Source organism: Cibotium barometz, chromosome 20, assembly GCF_041138505.1.
Source record: "Cibotium barometz isolate CiBa-2024 chromosome 20, ASM4113850v1, whole genome shotgun sequence".
NCBI lineage: Eukaryota > Viridiplantae > Streptophyta > Polypodiopsida > Cyatheales > Cibotiaceae > Cibotium > Cibotium barometz.
This window is the reverse complement of record NC_141065.1, coordinates 29,481,676-29,497,962: the sequence shown is the minus strand read 5'-3', so window position 1 is coordinate 29,497,962 and position 16,287 is coordinate 29,481,676. Positions and strand designations below refer to the sequence as shown.

The window sequence follows — 16,287 nt, the reverse complement described above, 5'->3', positions numbered from 1 at the left end:
ACCATCAAGTATTGGTTTGTAATCCCGCATCCTTGATAAACTTGATGGGTCTTCATGTTTCAATAGCATTGATCTTAAGATTGGATATCACCAGGTGCATGTGGTACCACAACATGTACACAAAGTGGAATTCACGACATCAATTGGTTTGTATGAGTTTTAGGTTATGCTGTTTGGACTCATGAATGCGTCGGCCACATTTAACAGAATGATGGATCACATTTTCCATGAGCATCGAAAATTCACACGTGCATTTTTCGATGACATCATGGTATTCTCCAAGAATGAGAAGGAACACCGCCAACACTTGGCTATTGTATTTGCAGAGTTTGGACTCACAAATGCGTCGGCCACATTTAACAAAATGATGGATCACATTTTCCATGAGCATCGAAAATTCACACGTGCATTTTTCGATGACATCTTGGTATTCTCCAAGAACAAGGAGGAACACCGCCAACACTGGGCTATTGTATTTGAAGAGCTTTGTTAAGCACAAGCTCTTTATCAATGCGACGAAGAGTGAATTTTTCCTCTTAGAGATTCCCTATTTGGGACACATTGCATTGAAGAATGGCATCAAGATGGATCCTGCAAAGATAGAAGCCATTCGGAATTGGCCTGAGTTATCTTCCATACATCAAGTACGAAGCTTTTTGGGTTCATGTTCGTACTATAGGCGTTTTGTCAAGCACTTTGCATGGATTGTTTCACCATTGCATGAGCTCACTAAGAAGAAGGCAGTCTTCAAATGGACCATTGATGAGAAAGAGGCTTTCTTCGCCTCAGGGATGCCATTATGAGTGGACCAGTATTAGTCAGTCCAAACTTGCAGAAACCTTCATGTGTTGAGTGTGATGCATCACAAAGTTACATTAGAGCTGTCCTAAATCAAGAGAGACAAGTTGTTGTTTGCATGATGCAGAGCTTTCTTTCGGCATCTATAAGGAGTTGTTGGCTGTAATTCATGCCTTGACCATATGGAAACACTACCTTCTTGGGGCTGATTTTATGGTCAAGCAGATCATCAAAGCCTGAGGTACTTTCTAACGCAAACAAATCTTTTGGAGAAGCATATGAGGATAGCAAACTTCTTGTCTATGTTTCATTTTCAGATACCTCCGTATGCATGACATAGACATATCATACCTACTATGCGCATGATTGAATGCTATTTCTTTTGGCCAGTATGCGCAAGGATATTGAGGCATGTGTATGTGCATGTATCACATGCCAAAAGGTCACTTATGTGGAGGCATATATACATGCATGTATCACATGCTAGAAGGTCAAGTTTGACAAGCAAAAGGCTCCAGGTTTGCTTCAGCCATTGCCTATTCCCTCACATCCATGGGAAAGTACTGCAATGAACTTTATCATGGATTGCCTTGTACTCAGCAGGGCAATAATTCTATTTGGACCATTGTTGACAAGGTTCAGTAAACACGCAACCTTCTTGCCAATCGGAAAGACCATTAAGCCAAAGAATATGGTCAGGATATTTGTGGCACAAGTGTTCAAAAACTATGGTATGCGTAAGTCCATTGTGCGGGATAGAGATCCCAGGACTAAAAGCCTCTTTTGGAGGGCTGTGTTTGACAATATGGACACTAAGTGAGACTTTTCGTCAGCTTGTCACCCCCAAACGGATGGGCAAAGTGAGGCAACAAATTCAGCTGTGTTGGATCTACTCAAATGCTATGTTGTAGATCAGAAAACACCTTGGGAGAAGTATCTTCCACTCGTAGTGCTTGCATACAACACAGTGCATACCTCCACAGGAAAGGCCCTCTTTGAGATTATATATGGCAAAGTGATATTGCCACCCATCCTACACACTAAGGACAAGATCTTTGCAACATACATGTATGTCAGAGATCTTGATGCTGCCTTTTGCACGAGTGCCATCACTCGCTCACAAGACAAGCATAAGAGGGCTGCCGACAAGCATAGAAGAGAGGTGGACATCAAAGAAAATGATTCGGTATTGCTGAAATTTGAGAAAGCAAGACTCCGTGAGAGGCCAGGAAAGGAGGGAGCATGCCCTAGGCTCTATATCAGGTATTACGGACCTTTCAAGGTGATCAACCAGATCAATGAGGTTGCTTCCAGCTTGCATTGCTTGATTATTGGAGGATTCACAATGTTTTTCATGTGAGTCTCCTCTGGAAGTATGTGGGGTTTGAGCCAGAAGAGCCTGTCATAGAAGAGCCCCCAAAGAATGATGAGCTAGAGGAAGTTCTTCAACCTCAGCAGATTGTGTTTCACAAGGAAAGAAACCTACCTAGTGGCTAGCTTTCCACGCGATACCTTGTGAAGTTCAAGGATTACTTGCATATCGATGCCAAATGGGTTGATGAAGATTACTTCAGAGGGGGGATGTCACCATTTGGCCCCCAAGTGGACTTTCCCTGTTTCATGCCAAGGTACGGGAGCCCAGGTAGCTTCATGTCACCCATTCTGAGGCCAAGACTCATGTCACCTATGGGAGGCCAAGCCTCGCGTTACCCGTAGTGTGGCCAGGACATGAAAGCCACTGTCAGGGATCCCAGTTTTAGGTTTCCCATCGAGCCACTTCCATGCTGAGGAAGACCTACTATTTATAGGTTTCAGGAATGGGACGTATATCCATTGCATAATGCATGTGCACCCATCTCTGCTTGTTGATTTCGCGTGACTTGTTTTCATGTGACTGCCTACTATGATGTGTGTAGTTCACCAGCAGGGGACACCCAACCGTGAACCGTGCAAAAGCTCTAAATTCTGACCTGGTTTGTGGCATGTGAACAAGTGGTAAGTATCTCATTTAACCCTTTAATTATTGGCCAAAGGTGTAATAACCTTTGGCCAAAGCGCTTCTCTCTGGCTGGCACTCCTTTTTTTGAAAATCATCATTCACAGAAGAAGCCTCACAAGCTACAGTACTGATTTTTTGTACCTGCCCTATAGTACCAGCCGTGTACCCTACGGCAGTACCTTACTGCCCCATACTGCCGTCCATGCTACTGCACACTGCTGTACCTGTTTCTGCACCCGCTGCTGTACCCACTGTACCTGCACCCCGCAGCCCTACCTGTACCCTACAGCCATACCTGTGCCTGCTGTGCTGAACCCGACTGTGTCTGCTGTACTGAACCCGGCTGTACCCGCTAAACCTACTGTAACCGGCCATACCTGCTGTATCCGCCGACCACCAGCAGCAACTGGTTGTACTTGCTGCCGAATCCTGTAACAACTGTCGTACAGCTCTCCTGCCAACTGTGTACATGGAGCCACCTGTGTACTTGTAGCCGTACACATCTGTACTTGCTGAGCTTGCTTTGCCGAGCTTGCTGCATACATGTTCTACTGGCTGAATCTTCTGTATCCACTACAGTAGCTGCTCCTACCTCCAGCACCTGGTACCTGCTTGAATACCCGCTCCGCTACAAGTACCTGTTCGCATACTTGTCACAGTATGAGTACCTGTTTGTGTATTTGTGCTTCTAGGACCTACACCACAGCCTCTATGAGCGAGTGAGCCACACTCTAGTATGAGAGCGCCTGTTTGTGCATGGTCTCGGATGACAGTTTTGCGTTCACTCCGCTCCAGGTGTATGAGGTTGGTGGTCTGGTCATTTTGACTAGTCATACATCGACATTCTACTCCGACACACTCTTGTTTGGGTAACCTGTATTCGCTATTTTCATTGCACGGAAAATCTGGCTCGAAAGCCCTTGGAACTCTGTACATAGATTAAATACTCCAATAATATACAACAGCATTGAGGAGGAAGGGAGGGGGGGGGAGGGCGGGGAGGGGAGGGGGGGATCTGTTTTCGTCCTCAGTGGTAGTGTAATGTGAAATCTCTATCTTTGCAGAGTTATCTTGGGAGTGTTGTGTACTTTCAGCTATTTGTTGCATTGTTGTTGGTCCATAGTTAAGTGTTGACGAGCTTCTTGTTCATGAGACTGCCCAAGAATGTGCGCACCTAGTCGGTGGTAGTACAGAAACTTCCAGATAAAGTATTGTTGAAATACATCGTGTACGAGCACAGCTCTACAAAGAGATGCAAATGGGAGGGGCTGGAGGATCTTCATTACAAATTTCTTTTGGTTAAAATAAGCTGAATGCTGTCCCCTTCAATGACAAAGCAGTTATCCAAGGTGAAACAAACAAGCAAAACATATCAACAGACTTGAAACCTCTGGTTTTCAGGATATGTGATCTATACTTTGCCTACCTCTACAAGTCCTCATGTGTTGGTGGTTATATATGTGCCAAAAACAGTTGATCAGTTGAAAACATACACTACAAGCAAATGCATTTCCCTCAAAACCATGCAAACCCCTTCCATATTCTAGCATACAAACCTTCCATCTTGTTACAGTACCACCACGTTTACTGAACTCTATTATCCATTCATGCTCAGCATGCTCGACCCTGAGAGTCTCATCTGAATCCTTCAAGAGTATGCAAGGCGTGGCTGAAACATTTTCAACCTGCAAGGTATAATGTTCCAAATATTTTGTAGGTAAGCAGCACAGTTTATGCCATCTAGCAAAATGTGAAACATGCACATTCTACATAGATTTCAAAGTCCATTACAGCCCAAAAAAAAACTCCAAATTTCAACCTAAAACATTTGTTTGGTAGAAGAGAACCATGTAGGAAATTCCAAGTTCGTCCAGTGATAATTCTCTTATTGCCAGAATTTTCAAACCCTTTATGCCGCACCTATTCCATTCTGCATCATGCCCTTGTTTTTCTTTTTCACCTCTATTTTACTGTGTTTACTTCTTACAGCTTTGTGATTGCAATTTTCCCAAATGCTTGAAAGCACACTGCGATTTCCAGACTTTCCCCAGCTCTCTGGCAGAAAATAGCCCCATCTGCTGCGTGCACATTGGATGTGGGCCTGGGGGAGATCAGCGGTTTTTTACAGGAGGCAGCCCACAGCAGATTGGAGGGATTTCGGGAGCAAGAGAGGAGTCTGAGGAGGGGTTTGGCTTCTTTACGGCAGCTTTAGGAGAGTTCCCCAGATAGCCCGGGATTGAGAGTCAGCTTGCTGCCGCCCACATGGAGATTAGATCCATAAAGGAGAGGAGGGTGGAGTACAGGTACCATGCCGAAGCTTCATTCTGGACCCAGGCCGGCGACAGAGTCACAGGGAATTTCTTTGAGATAGCTGGCCCCCACAGGAGGAGAGACGCCATTCGCAGGTTGCGTGGCCAGGATGGTGCTATTGTTTCTGATCCTCCCCATGTGAGAGCCATCGCCACGGATGTTTTCCGATCTCTTCTTGCTGGTGCTCCATTATCCCCACAGGTGATGAACGCGTGCGAGAGGATCTGGCGGCACACAAGAGAGGTGGTTCCCCCCTCTCTTTGGTCCTTCCTATTGACTCCTTTTACTGTTGAGGAGCTGGTGCAGGCATTGACGGCACTTCCCAGGGGCAAATGCCCGAGGGCAGCGGACGGGCTTCTAGTCTCTACCTTTCTTCATCACTAGGGGGGCCAAGGTGGCATGTAGAGTGATCATTCAGCCATGACGTAGAGGGGAGCTAGGCCTCATTGACCCCACTATTCAAAGCCGTGCCCTGCTCGGTAAGTCGATTGTTAAAGGACTCCTCGCTGGTGAGCCTTGGAAGGACTTCCTCTTGGCCCGGATTTCAGCCCACACTCCGAGTCTAGGGAGCCCTTGGCCACAGAGTACCAGATGATCTTCACAAAGATGCGGGCCCACGGTTTTAGTGTTGCTTTTAAGGACAGATTTGCAGCCAATTTACTTCGAGCTTGGGATCACCTCAGGCCGGCCCTCAGGCAGATAGCTCCGGTAACCTCAAAGGAGTGGTTTCGACAGCCACAGGTCTGGAACCCCTTGATCCGTTTACCCAGTGGCCACATGTTGGGGGCCTGACCTCATGTATCACGAGGCACGTTGAGCATAGGACCTGCCAGGTCCCTTGGAGATTGGATCACACACAGACAGTCACCCCCAGAGGTGCAGGAGAGAGACCTTACAGAAATCCAGGGTAGAGATAGGCTCAGCATCAACATCGACTCAGCTGTCCCTCAGGAGTGGCTGACTCCTATCCCAGACCTAACTCCCCCAGTGCGGCTAGGCGTGTCTACCAGGCATGATATTCTTGTGGCAGTGTAACTTGGTTGAACACAATGCTAATCAATACACTTAAATACACCAAGATCTGATGGACACATGCTCAATACAAGAAGTAATTTGCTGAATTGACAAGAGACATACAATGAGCCGCAACGGCCGGCCCCTCCCTCAAATAAAGTATATTGATCTTGGGAGCATCAACTACATAGTGTCATGGGCATTTTTGATCAGATTTCCATACCAATGCATATGAATACAGTATTACAAGCAAGTGGTTGTCGATGTAGACTTGCAACTCACACTACCCTCTCAAGTGCCCATGTTCCCTACCATCTGCTCTCTATTGTTCCACCAACACATGGTAGCAACAATCTGCAAGAGAGCACGTAGGACAAGAGAACACTACACAGGGTATGTGATCTTGTAATCCAGTTCTTCCCTCCTGCTACTTGCTTCCATATTTAAGTATAAAAGCTTACCAATTGCAAGTAGAGTCATGACAGCAGAAGTCTTCGCAATGGAAGTCCTTGGAGTGATGAGATCTTCGATCTGTCGCATTTCTTCGCGACAAAAGTCTTCAAAAGGATGAAGGTGTTGGAAATAAGTGCACACTAGGTGTACTATTTCTAGTCTAGTTTCACTTAAGTCTTTGTGTCTTGAGTCTAGTGCCATGTGGCACCTCTACATTTATCCCATAAGTCAGTCTACTTGATCTTGTACTTCTCACCTATATATTGTAGGTGTCACATCAATGAAAGTATCAAGCTTGTGTCTTGTCTACACTCATCTCAAGGTAACCTTTGGTCTTTCAGTCTTGTTATCATTTCATTTCCAGTTTATTGCTTTCATATTTTTTACATGGTATCAGAGCTAGGTTTGCTCCCCTAGTCTTGTCACTACCCTGCTGCTGCCCGCCATTCTCCCGGAGCTGCTCCCATTTCTGCCCCGCCATTTGCTGCACAAGCCTCTACATCTGCTGCCCCCCCCCCCTTTCTATACCTCTTCATCAAGATTGGATCTGCGCAGCTGCTCTGGAAGACGCCTATCTGCGCAGATTTCTGTCTGCTATTTTCTGCGTTGTATCTGCCCCGACATCTGCTCTTGCTCCTGCTCCTGGCCCCCGTGCTGCTCCTGAAACTCTGCGCCATCTTCTTCAACAGGCTGCACTTCTCCAGGAGTTGCCCGAGGTTCTACAACAAATTCTCCACCTCTGCTCGCTCTTCGGTCTCTCTAGGTATCGTGGCCCTGTACTACATCTCTCTCTATTTGCAAAAATCTCTGTTCGCAGCTCTCTCTCTTTCTCTCTCTCTCGGGTTGCCCCTGAAAGGGTGGAAGACCTGAGGAAAAAACCAAAGTGGTATGCTTCAATATTTTCAGTTCTATTTTTCTTCAAAATTAATTCAAAACTGAACTCTCTTGTAAGGGAATAGACACTGCCCTTGCATCATTAGCAAGAGGTAAGACCTTCCCACATGGCATCTTCTACCCATTCTCTCATGTCTATCGACAAATTCAATGGGTCCAACTTTCATACTTGGCAAATCAAAATCAAGTGCCATCTTATGAAAGAAGGCCTGTGGGATGTTGTTCATCATGCTACTCCCGAAGATTCCGACATTGAGCAAGTTATCACTTATGCTCCCACTGCCAAGAATGACAAAGCCTATGCTATCATCTTGCTCGGTCTTGGAGATGATTACATTCATCACATCTCCGACATACAGTCTGCTTCTCGAGCATGGATCACTTTGGATACCCTGTTTGGACCCCGCTCTAAAAACTCTAAGATTGCACTTATGATCTCATTCTTTGATCTATATATGCAGGAGGGAGCTACTATAGCCTCTCATGTCAATTATTTTCGCAGTCTTATGGTTCAGCTTGCATCAGTGAAGTCCCCCATCTCCGAAGATATTGCTATTGTTGTGCTTCTCAAAAGCTTACCTGACACCTATGCTACTCTTGTCACTACCTTCAAGTATCACAATAATCCTACTCTTGAAGGTATCATCAATGCTCTCCAAGAAGAGGAAAGAACAAAACAACAAAAGGTAACTGACACTGCATTTTTAGCAAAGAAAGGAGGTTCTAAGGTAAGAAAGCCTTGCACCCATTGTGGAAAAACTAATCATATGGAGAAGGACTGCTTCAAGGCTCATCCATGCACCATTTGTGGCCGTGATAATCACCGGGAGAAGGACTGCTACTCTAAAACCTCTACATCAGCCCCTGCATCTACCTCAGCCCATGTTGCTGCAGCATCTACAACAGCAAATCTTGCTGTTCATTCCTCACATGATGAGGAATGGGCTTTCTGATTACTTCACCTTTCTTGTCTACCACTTTGACCACCGATGATGTAGGTCAAGGGGTTCTAGTGTCTTACTCATTATGCTTTTTGACCTCTCTCTTGTCAATACCCAAGAGGCAGCGATTGCCCTTGAGGAGGGGTTGTCTTCAAGGTCCATCTGTTTGTCTACAGTCAGTCTTCTGTCTATCTAGTCTTGTCTGTCTATCTATCTGTTGTCTGTCTATCTGTCTATCAATCTGACTGTGTCTTGTTTTAGATCCATCTTGTCCCTACCCTTGTGGACCCATATGAGGATATCACTTGAGGAGGGGTGTCTCAGGATCTTTTTGTCTCTCATGTCTTGTCTCTCAGTCTATCAGTCTTTATGTCTATCTTCTAGTCTTGTCTTTTTTGTCTTCCTCCTAGTGTCCACTTAAGGAGGGTGTTGGAAATAAGTGCACACTAGGTGTACTATTTCTAGTCTAGTTTCACTTAAGTCTTTGTGTCTTGAGTCTAGTGCCATGTGGCACCTCTACATTTATCCCATAAGTCAGTCTACTCAATCTTGTACTTCTCACCTATATATTGTAGGTGTCACATCAATGAAAGTATCAAGCTTGTGTCTTGTCTACACTCATCTCAAGGTAACCTTTGGTCTTTCAGTCTTGTTATCATTTCATTTCTAGTTTATTGCTTTCATATTTTTTACAGAAGGGAACCTTGGGAAAGCTTCCCCTATGGTTTAACTTGAGGAAGGAGGACTGCAATTAGGGTTTTCAACAAAAAAGACCAGAAATTACAGCAATAAAGAGAGCCGTTTTGCTGAATTTCAGTCATTGAGAGTGTGTACGAGAGTGATTAGCACCCCGAAACACTCTTGAAAGCTTGGGAAACACCTTAGCGAGCTTGGATATGGAGTTGGGAAGGAGAAAGTACAGAAAATACAACCCAAATGCCTCATGATGGAGGCGCGTATCTCTAGAGAGAGAGGAGTGAGGTGGTGAGTTGTCCAATCTAGGTGGCAGGCAGGTGCTTTGTGGAGCAAGCTAGAGAGGACACGTGGCTGGTTAATCCCTTTGTACAAAGCGGATAAGGTCTGGGCGGTGGACATTGGATTTTGTCCACCTCGGGACATTAGTGTGTGTGAACACCGGCTGGTCATAATTTATAAGTGAGTTTTGGTCGTCCAAAACTTAATGAAGTGTGTACACACTCACTTATAAATTAGTGTTAACTCCTAAGGCTAGGTTTATAACCAATACTTACCACCTGTCACATGCCACATAACCATGTCAGCAGACAGTTTCACACGCACAGTTCGCGGGCGGGCGACCCCTTACCGGGAACTACACATTGGTCAAGCAAGCATGAAAACAGCATGCAATTTCAATTGCAAGCAAGCACATAAAGATGCTATGCAATGCACCATTGGTATGGACAATCCCCGTTCATAAGACTATACCAAAATAGATGTGCTCCAGGCAAGTCAACGAAGTACCAGACCCAATGGAACAACCAGGCATTTCCGGGCATGTACACAGAGACACAAGTCCCAACGGAAAGCCAAGTCCATAGTATCACATGAGTGGCATCAATCCCTGGCATATACAACTGCCATGGACACCAGTCCAATGTACATACATGATGAGAAAGCACGGGTGGACCAATTGGGTGGCCAAATGGTGGCAGGCACTCCATAGAGCGGATGAGGGCAACGGTCTGCTCACTTTTTCTATTGGATCCCATGGCACACTAGAGGATTTCAGTGGCTGCACCTTACGAAGGGTGAGGTTTCAGGCAGCACGGGAGTGGAACATGGACCCACCACCGGACAAGGTGGCCAGGGAGAGATTTTGGCGACTATGGATATGATAGTGCCGACCTCTTATAAGCCTTCAGTGGGACCCTAGCGAGTGGACTTGGCATGACCCCGCTGATCGGGAGCAGACTTTGGATGCCCCCTTCTTTGCATATACAGCGCAACTAGGCCGTAGGATCCAGATGCCCAAGATTGATGGCAACCCGACAACAGCAGGATACTGGCAGTCACTCACGGGGCCTCTCACAGGGTTTCCTCTCAGATTTTTGAAAGAGGCTTTGGGACAATTTTCGGCCTAGAAAGATCACCCTCTTTCTTTGGCGGTCGGCACTTGGCTGGCAGTCGGAGGTCAGCCAGCAACTTGCCAAACGTGCAGCCACCCTCAGGAGTCTCAACAACAGTGTCTTTGAAGGCTCAGGAGGTTTGGCAACGGATTCTCCGCATCTTCACTATGGAGAGGGCATCGACCCGGATCATTACATGGGGCACTGTCGCTTGGGCCACAGAGGCCGAGGTGGTCAGGGCTTACGAGGAGGATGGGGATGGGCTAGCTCTTCAGTTCCCTCACCACCACATTTCAGCAGTACCAGTCACAACCCCACCTACATAACACTGGCGACCATGCTTATGCCAGAGATGGGAGATTTGCAATAGCATTGCACCCTGGCACATATGGCGACTAGATGCAGTGAAGCCATTGAGGGTACCCACGCTCCGCGCCAGCAGAGTCTATCAGGAGCATTTGGCTCGATATCATACATACCCTCCGTGGTCAATGGGGGGAGTTGCAGGGTGGATCTGACCGCATGCGGAAGCGGCGGGAAGCTTTCTTGAGGATCTGGCAGCCTAGCCCTTTTCTCACTAATAGAGGTGGTGACCCCACTTGGCATTACAGACCACCTATGTGGTTGTCCCCCCCCCCCTCTTTCACCATGTATGAGATAGCCTTCTCCTCACAGAGCAGCTAGCCAGAGGAGAAGCGTCTCTTTCCTCTCTTTTGATTACTTGATTCCCGCCCGTATATGAGGCGAGTTTGTATCTAGCCCTTCGTGACTGTTTTTTAGTAACTAATAGAAGGATCTTTTTCCCAGAAAAAAAAATAGCCCCATGTGCAGGATGGAGAACATAGTCTTTCCAAAGGCAGTCCTAGTCTTTGCCCAATAACACTAGTCATCAGCACTAATCAAAGGGTCCTATGAAACAATTTATACACTCCCCATCCACTCTCAAGAGTGTATAAAATGGATTGCTTTAATACTGGAGGAGTTCTGTAACCTGTCAAGAACCATGCGATCAAGAAAGTATACAAGTGCCAACTACTGCCTCGCCTATAAGCCAGTTAAACAAAGGCCATGTTGACCAAAAAAATCATTTGCTACTGATAATCTGCATTCAAAGGGCTTAGAAAGATTCCATGCACCAAGCATAGAGGCCAGACCTCTCCCCCAACACAATCACTGCATAAAGACACTAGCTTTGAAGGGGCATCCTGAAGGAAATTCAACTGCACCATCAAAGAACATTCAACACCTGCATAGATGCAGGCAGAAAATTGCACGTCTTAAGTCTAGCATCAAAAGAGCACCTTACTATCACCTGGGCCTCAATCTGTGTTGCTCATTGATTAAGTTTTTTTCTTTTACTGACAAAACTGATTACAAACTATCTGCTGAGGAAAGGACAAAGGCAGAAAGGGCAGTGGGCAGGCTCTATGGTTCACCGAGACTACAAAAGGGGGAACAGGACTCATGTTATGTTACTCGTGCATACTGATCACAACTCTGACACAGGCAGTTAGCAGTGGACAAAATGATTACTCAGAGCTCGTCAGCTGGTAGGTCTGGAGAACAGATGCATGAAGGCACCATTCCCATTTTCAGATATTTTATAGCAGTCACTATCAATCATCTGGTCTAATCGCTCAGTCTCTTTCTAATAGCCACAGATTGCAATGGAATTATAGATCCATAAAAACTGGCAAACCTGATCCCACTGGCTAATGATCTGTAAGAGCAGCTTCTTGCCTCAAACAAGAGGTCCACCTTTGAAAATTAATATTGTTTGATCTCCTCTAAACCAGTCTTGCTTGACGTACCAGCTCAGCCTTTTTCATCTCTAGAACACAAAGAAGAGTTCACCTGGAGTAAAAGTGGTGATTCAACCTCAGCATAGGCACAATTACTCGCACGCTTCTTCCTGAAGAAGCTTCTACTACTCATTCCTTTACCTAGTCCTCCCTTGCTGGTTGGCTTGCTGTCACTTAACCCTTGCTATACTTCATGTCTACCTTGCTCTACACTGCTACCATGTCGCTATAAGTGATGACTTGGAAAAGATGGGCTGAACCTGAGATGCAAAGTCCTCCTCTTTCCAATAGTCCAAAGCAAAACAAGCAACAAAATAGACTTTTTAAAGTGACAGAATAGAGATTTCCAACTCCTGGTACAAAACCCTCACATAAGCTCCTAGGGCATAATTATGTTAATTGGAACTGCACTACCTAAGGCAAAGCAATGAAGCTAGTCTTTGCTGGCATTCCTCCTATGGGACTTAAAGTCTTCAGATATTCCCAAGAACTGGATGCACCATGTTTTTACCTTTTTCCCCTGGATTTTGATGTTTAAAACAAATTTCATGCTAAACATAGCCCATGTACGTTAGTAGGTCACGAAAACGTTGAGTTCGACTTATATCCATTAGCTGGCAGTTGCTGAAGAGCAGTAAAGAAAAAAAGGGCATGTGAGCAGCCTTAGTCCACGGAAACTATGGGGAAGCCTCCCAAAGGAGGGTGCTATTTACAGTGTTATGTACCTAGTAGATTAGTGTAACCTCACTATTGGTCAGAGTTTGACCAAGTCTCCAATTACATGTATGGCAGAACAGAGATTGGCATTCCAAAGGACTCGCATATGGATCTGTGGGAGTCAGACCTTAGCCCCTGGCTCGGGGATGGTTCGAAGCATAGAACCTACGGTTGGGAGCTGAGCTAGCCTGCACCCCACTTCAGGAATTTGTACTAATCACTCGTGTTTTGCGTTTAGGAGATCCGTGGGGTGTTAACATACAGTGCCCTCCAACATTGTTAGCATGTGCATTAAATCCTCGCAGAAAAATCAAACAGCCAAAAAAGCATTAGCCATGAAGACCGATGACTTAACGGGACTCTTGTGAAGTAAACAAGTAAACATGATCTTCAGTGATATGTGGTCAGATATCACCCCTTTCACCTCTGGAAAGTAAGGCATCAAACACATCTTCAAGGCTTTTAAAAGCTCCTGTCCACACAGCATTTATAGAAGACAAGGTAAGTACCTCTTGAAAATCTTTGAAAGCCACATCACTAGTCATCAGAAATAGACCTGCAGCAAGCTAGAATGAATTTCTTCGCTGCTCTATAAAGGTCAAAATCCCATGCTGTATCGATGAGAACACCTTGTTTCTCAAGAACATAAAGTTCCTGAGTAACATCTTACAAGTCCAAACCAAGATATACGGAGTTGTGCACATCAAAAGAATGTGAGACTCTCTCAAGGACAAGCCCTAATTTAACTACGAGATGAATATGATCCATAGATCCTGCCAATCAAGGTCATGGATGCATCTCAGCCCAGATTTTCTCACGGGCATCTGAATCTTGTTCTCAAAAAATTATGGATCTTTTAGCTGGTGGATGGAACAAAAGGTTAACTGAGATAGACGCTGTGATCAGCTTGCACCTTGAGAGATCTTGTTTTCTGGAACGCACTCAGAGAAGGTGGACCCACTTTCAAGTGAATGTGGTAAACGATACACACAGCATGCACCTTTCAAGTATTTCCGCCAGTAAGATTTCCTCTATAAATAAAGACAAATCCAATAATTCAAAATTTCTTGCAATTTTGGGAGACTAATTAGAGCTCAGCTCAAAAACTCACAAACACCAAGACATTGTGATAGTAGAGTAATGAACCTTGAGTGGCTGAGGCAACTTCTCCGAGATCATGAACTGATTTGAGGCAATAACATGGCCAGCTTCAGCCCATCGCATGGAAATCTGTAGCTTTGCAAAAACTGTCAGGTAAACACAAGCTCCTTGTGTATTCTTCAAGCATGAAGACCATGGTCCACTTTCAAGATCTAGCATGTGCTTTTCGCCAGGCTGCAGTTCTGGAATCAGCAGTTTACCAGATCCAATAACTATACCATCTCCAGAAAGAGACCAAGAGAAGAATAAGTTTGACGTTGATGTGAAAAAGTTTCTGTTGACAACCTTTCAAGAAAAAGGCACAGAACTGTCAATAGCACTGCAATCAGGCATCAGGGATGACATCAAAGCTCATACAACAAAAAGAATTGCAGTCTACTTGTGTGTCATACCTCAATACTGTCCTTCACCAAGGCGATCTTAATAGGCTGATATAAAAATTTCACCTCTACATGCAGAAAGTTTGTTCAGGAAAGCTGGTGTTATGTGTCAATGAAAATGCACACTTCACAACATCAAAGATAAAGCCCACCATGAAGAGCAGGATGTGGAGATCTATCTGGCCATGTTAGGCCATTAATACAGAAATTCAAGTCATTCGGTGAATCACCAAAATCTCCTCCATATGCCCAATGCTTTGTTCCATCAGATCCATCCTTCAACAGACCCTGCCAACAATGAGGCATCGTTGCTTTCTCCACACATTTGAATATATATTTAGGACACTATTCAACAGCAGACATATGCTATAACCTGATCAACCCAGTCCCAGATAAAACCGCCTTGTAGACCAGGAGTTGCATCAATCACATCCCAATATTCATGAATATTACCGTTACTGTTACCCATGGCATGAGAGTACCTGCAAAAACCAAGGTTTTTAAGTATATTTGGGAAGCAAACCAGACAGTTTTTGGCATGAAAACAATGGCTGAAGGATATACAGCTTGGCTCATCCACCAAAGAAAGGAACTCACTCGCAAAGGATAAGAGGCCTTGATTCTGTTTCATCCTTAGCAATACTGAGGATATCCCATACACGCATGTACATTGGACACACAATATCAGTTGACACTGTTCTTGCACCACCTCCTTCGTAATGCAAAAGCCGTGTTGGATCCCTACCTCGTATCCAGCCTGTGAAGTTTCAAGTAAGTTTTCTGAGATGCAAAGAAGATTCCTTCTAGCCCGTGCATTGCAGAATAAGATATGAAACATATGAACCAGCTTCGGACTGTGAGCTCAATTTATCCACAGAAATTACACAACTCTTCGCTTATCAATTCTGAATCCCACCCTTTTCCTTCAGCCTCATTATCTTCACATCTCATTCAGAAAGCTTAATAGAAAGGTGTTATTAACAGCATTAAGAACAAGGCAACATTTTATTCAAAACAATGGGCCCCCAAACAAGTTCTACAACACATAGCAAAAGTGTATGAGTTGCACCTCTCAAATCCTAAACACGTCAATGTCTGCTACTACCTAATGGTGAACCAGACCTTCACAAAGCTCCAGTCACAGATAAGCCTCTCCAGTATCAAAACCAAGATGCTAAGTGTTTGACTGCTCAAGACATGGCTAATCCTCATAAAGGGGGCTTACAAACTGAATTGAGTCAGGTATCAAACGGGTGTTTCACTGTTCAAGACATGGCTGCTCCTCATAAAGGTGGGCTTACAAACTGAAGTGAGGCCGAATGAAGTACAACAACATATGAGCATTGTGCATTAATTTTAAACGCCTACAGAGCCTCCAGTTTCCCAACCAGAACACGCCTGTGCATGTGCATGAGAAAAGAGAAGGGAAACCAGTGGAAGACTTCAACACCTCACTAAGTATGTAGAAAATACTTAAGATGTTGTTAGGAATAAAGCCTTGCACAGGACACTTGTAGGTAAATGCAATTATAACCTGTGAGAAAAGGTATCTAAAAGGTCGCCATATCAATGATGCTAACGCATCCCTCCAGGAGGCTGATTGATGACTCTCCATGCCACCTTGGAGTGACCAGCCTGCCCGCCATTGCCATCCCACAAGAAGTTCCTAATGAGGCCTTGAACCTGTCCAATGAAAGACCAAGAGAATGCCCAACATGAAGTGATGTACCA

At 45.0% G+C, this 16,287-nt stretch overlaps 1 protein-coding gene across 2 annotated transcripts in view; it reads right to left on the bottom strand.

Annotated features, from left to right (window-relative positions):
• LOC147627766 (glycoside hydrolase family 2 protein) overlaps positions 1-16,287 on the bottom strand; it is a 149,286-nt gene that overhangs the window by 35,998 nt on the left and 97,001 nt on the right. Inside the window, exons 10-15 of one of the 2 annotated variants that reach the window (XM_086814725.1) lie at positions 15,154-15,313; positions 14,930-15,038; positions 14,709-14,844; positions 14,569-14,624; positions 14,162-14,461; positions 4,354-4,482 (exon numbers count right to left, since the gene is read on the bottom strand). In XM_086814725.1, coding sequence (XP_086670851.1) covers positions 4,354-4,482; positions 14,162-14,461; positions 14,569-14,624; positions 14,709-14,844; positions 14,930-15,038; positions 15,154-15,313 — 890 coding nt within the window. The remainder of the gene's footprint in view (positions 1-4,353; positions 4,483-14,161; positions 14,462-14,568; positions 14,625-14,708; positions 14,845-14,929; positions 15,039-15,153; positions 15,314-16,287) is intronic. The other variant, XM_086814727.1, reaches the window with a different exon arrangement.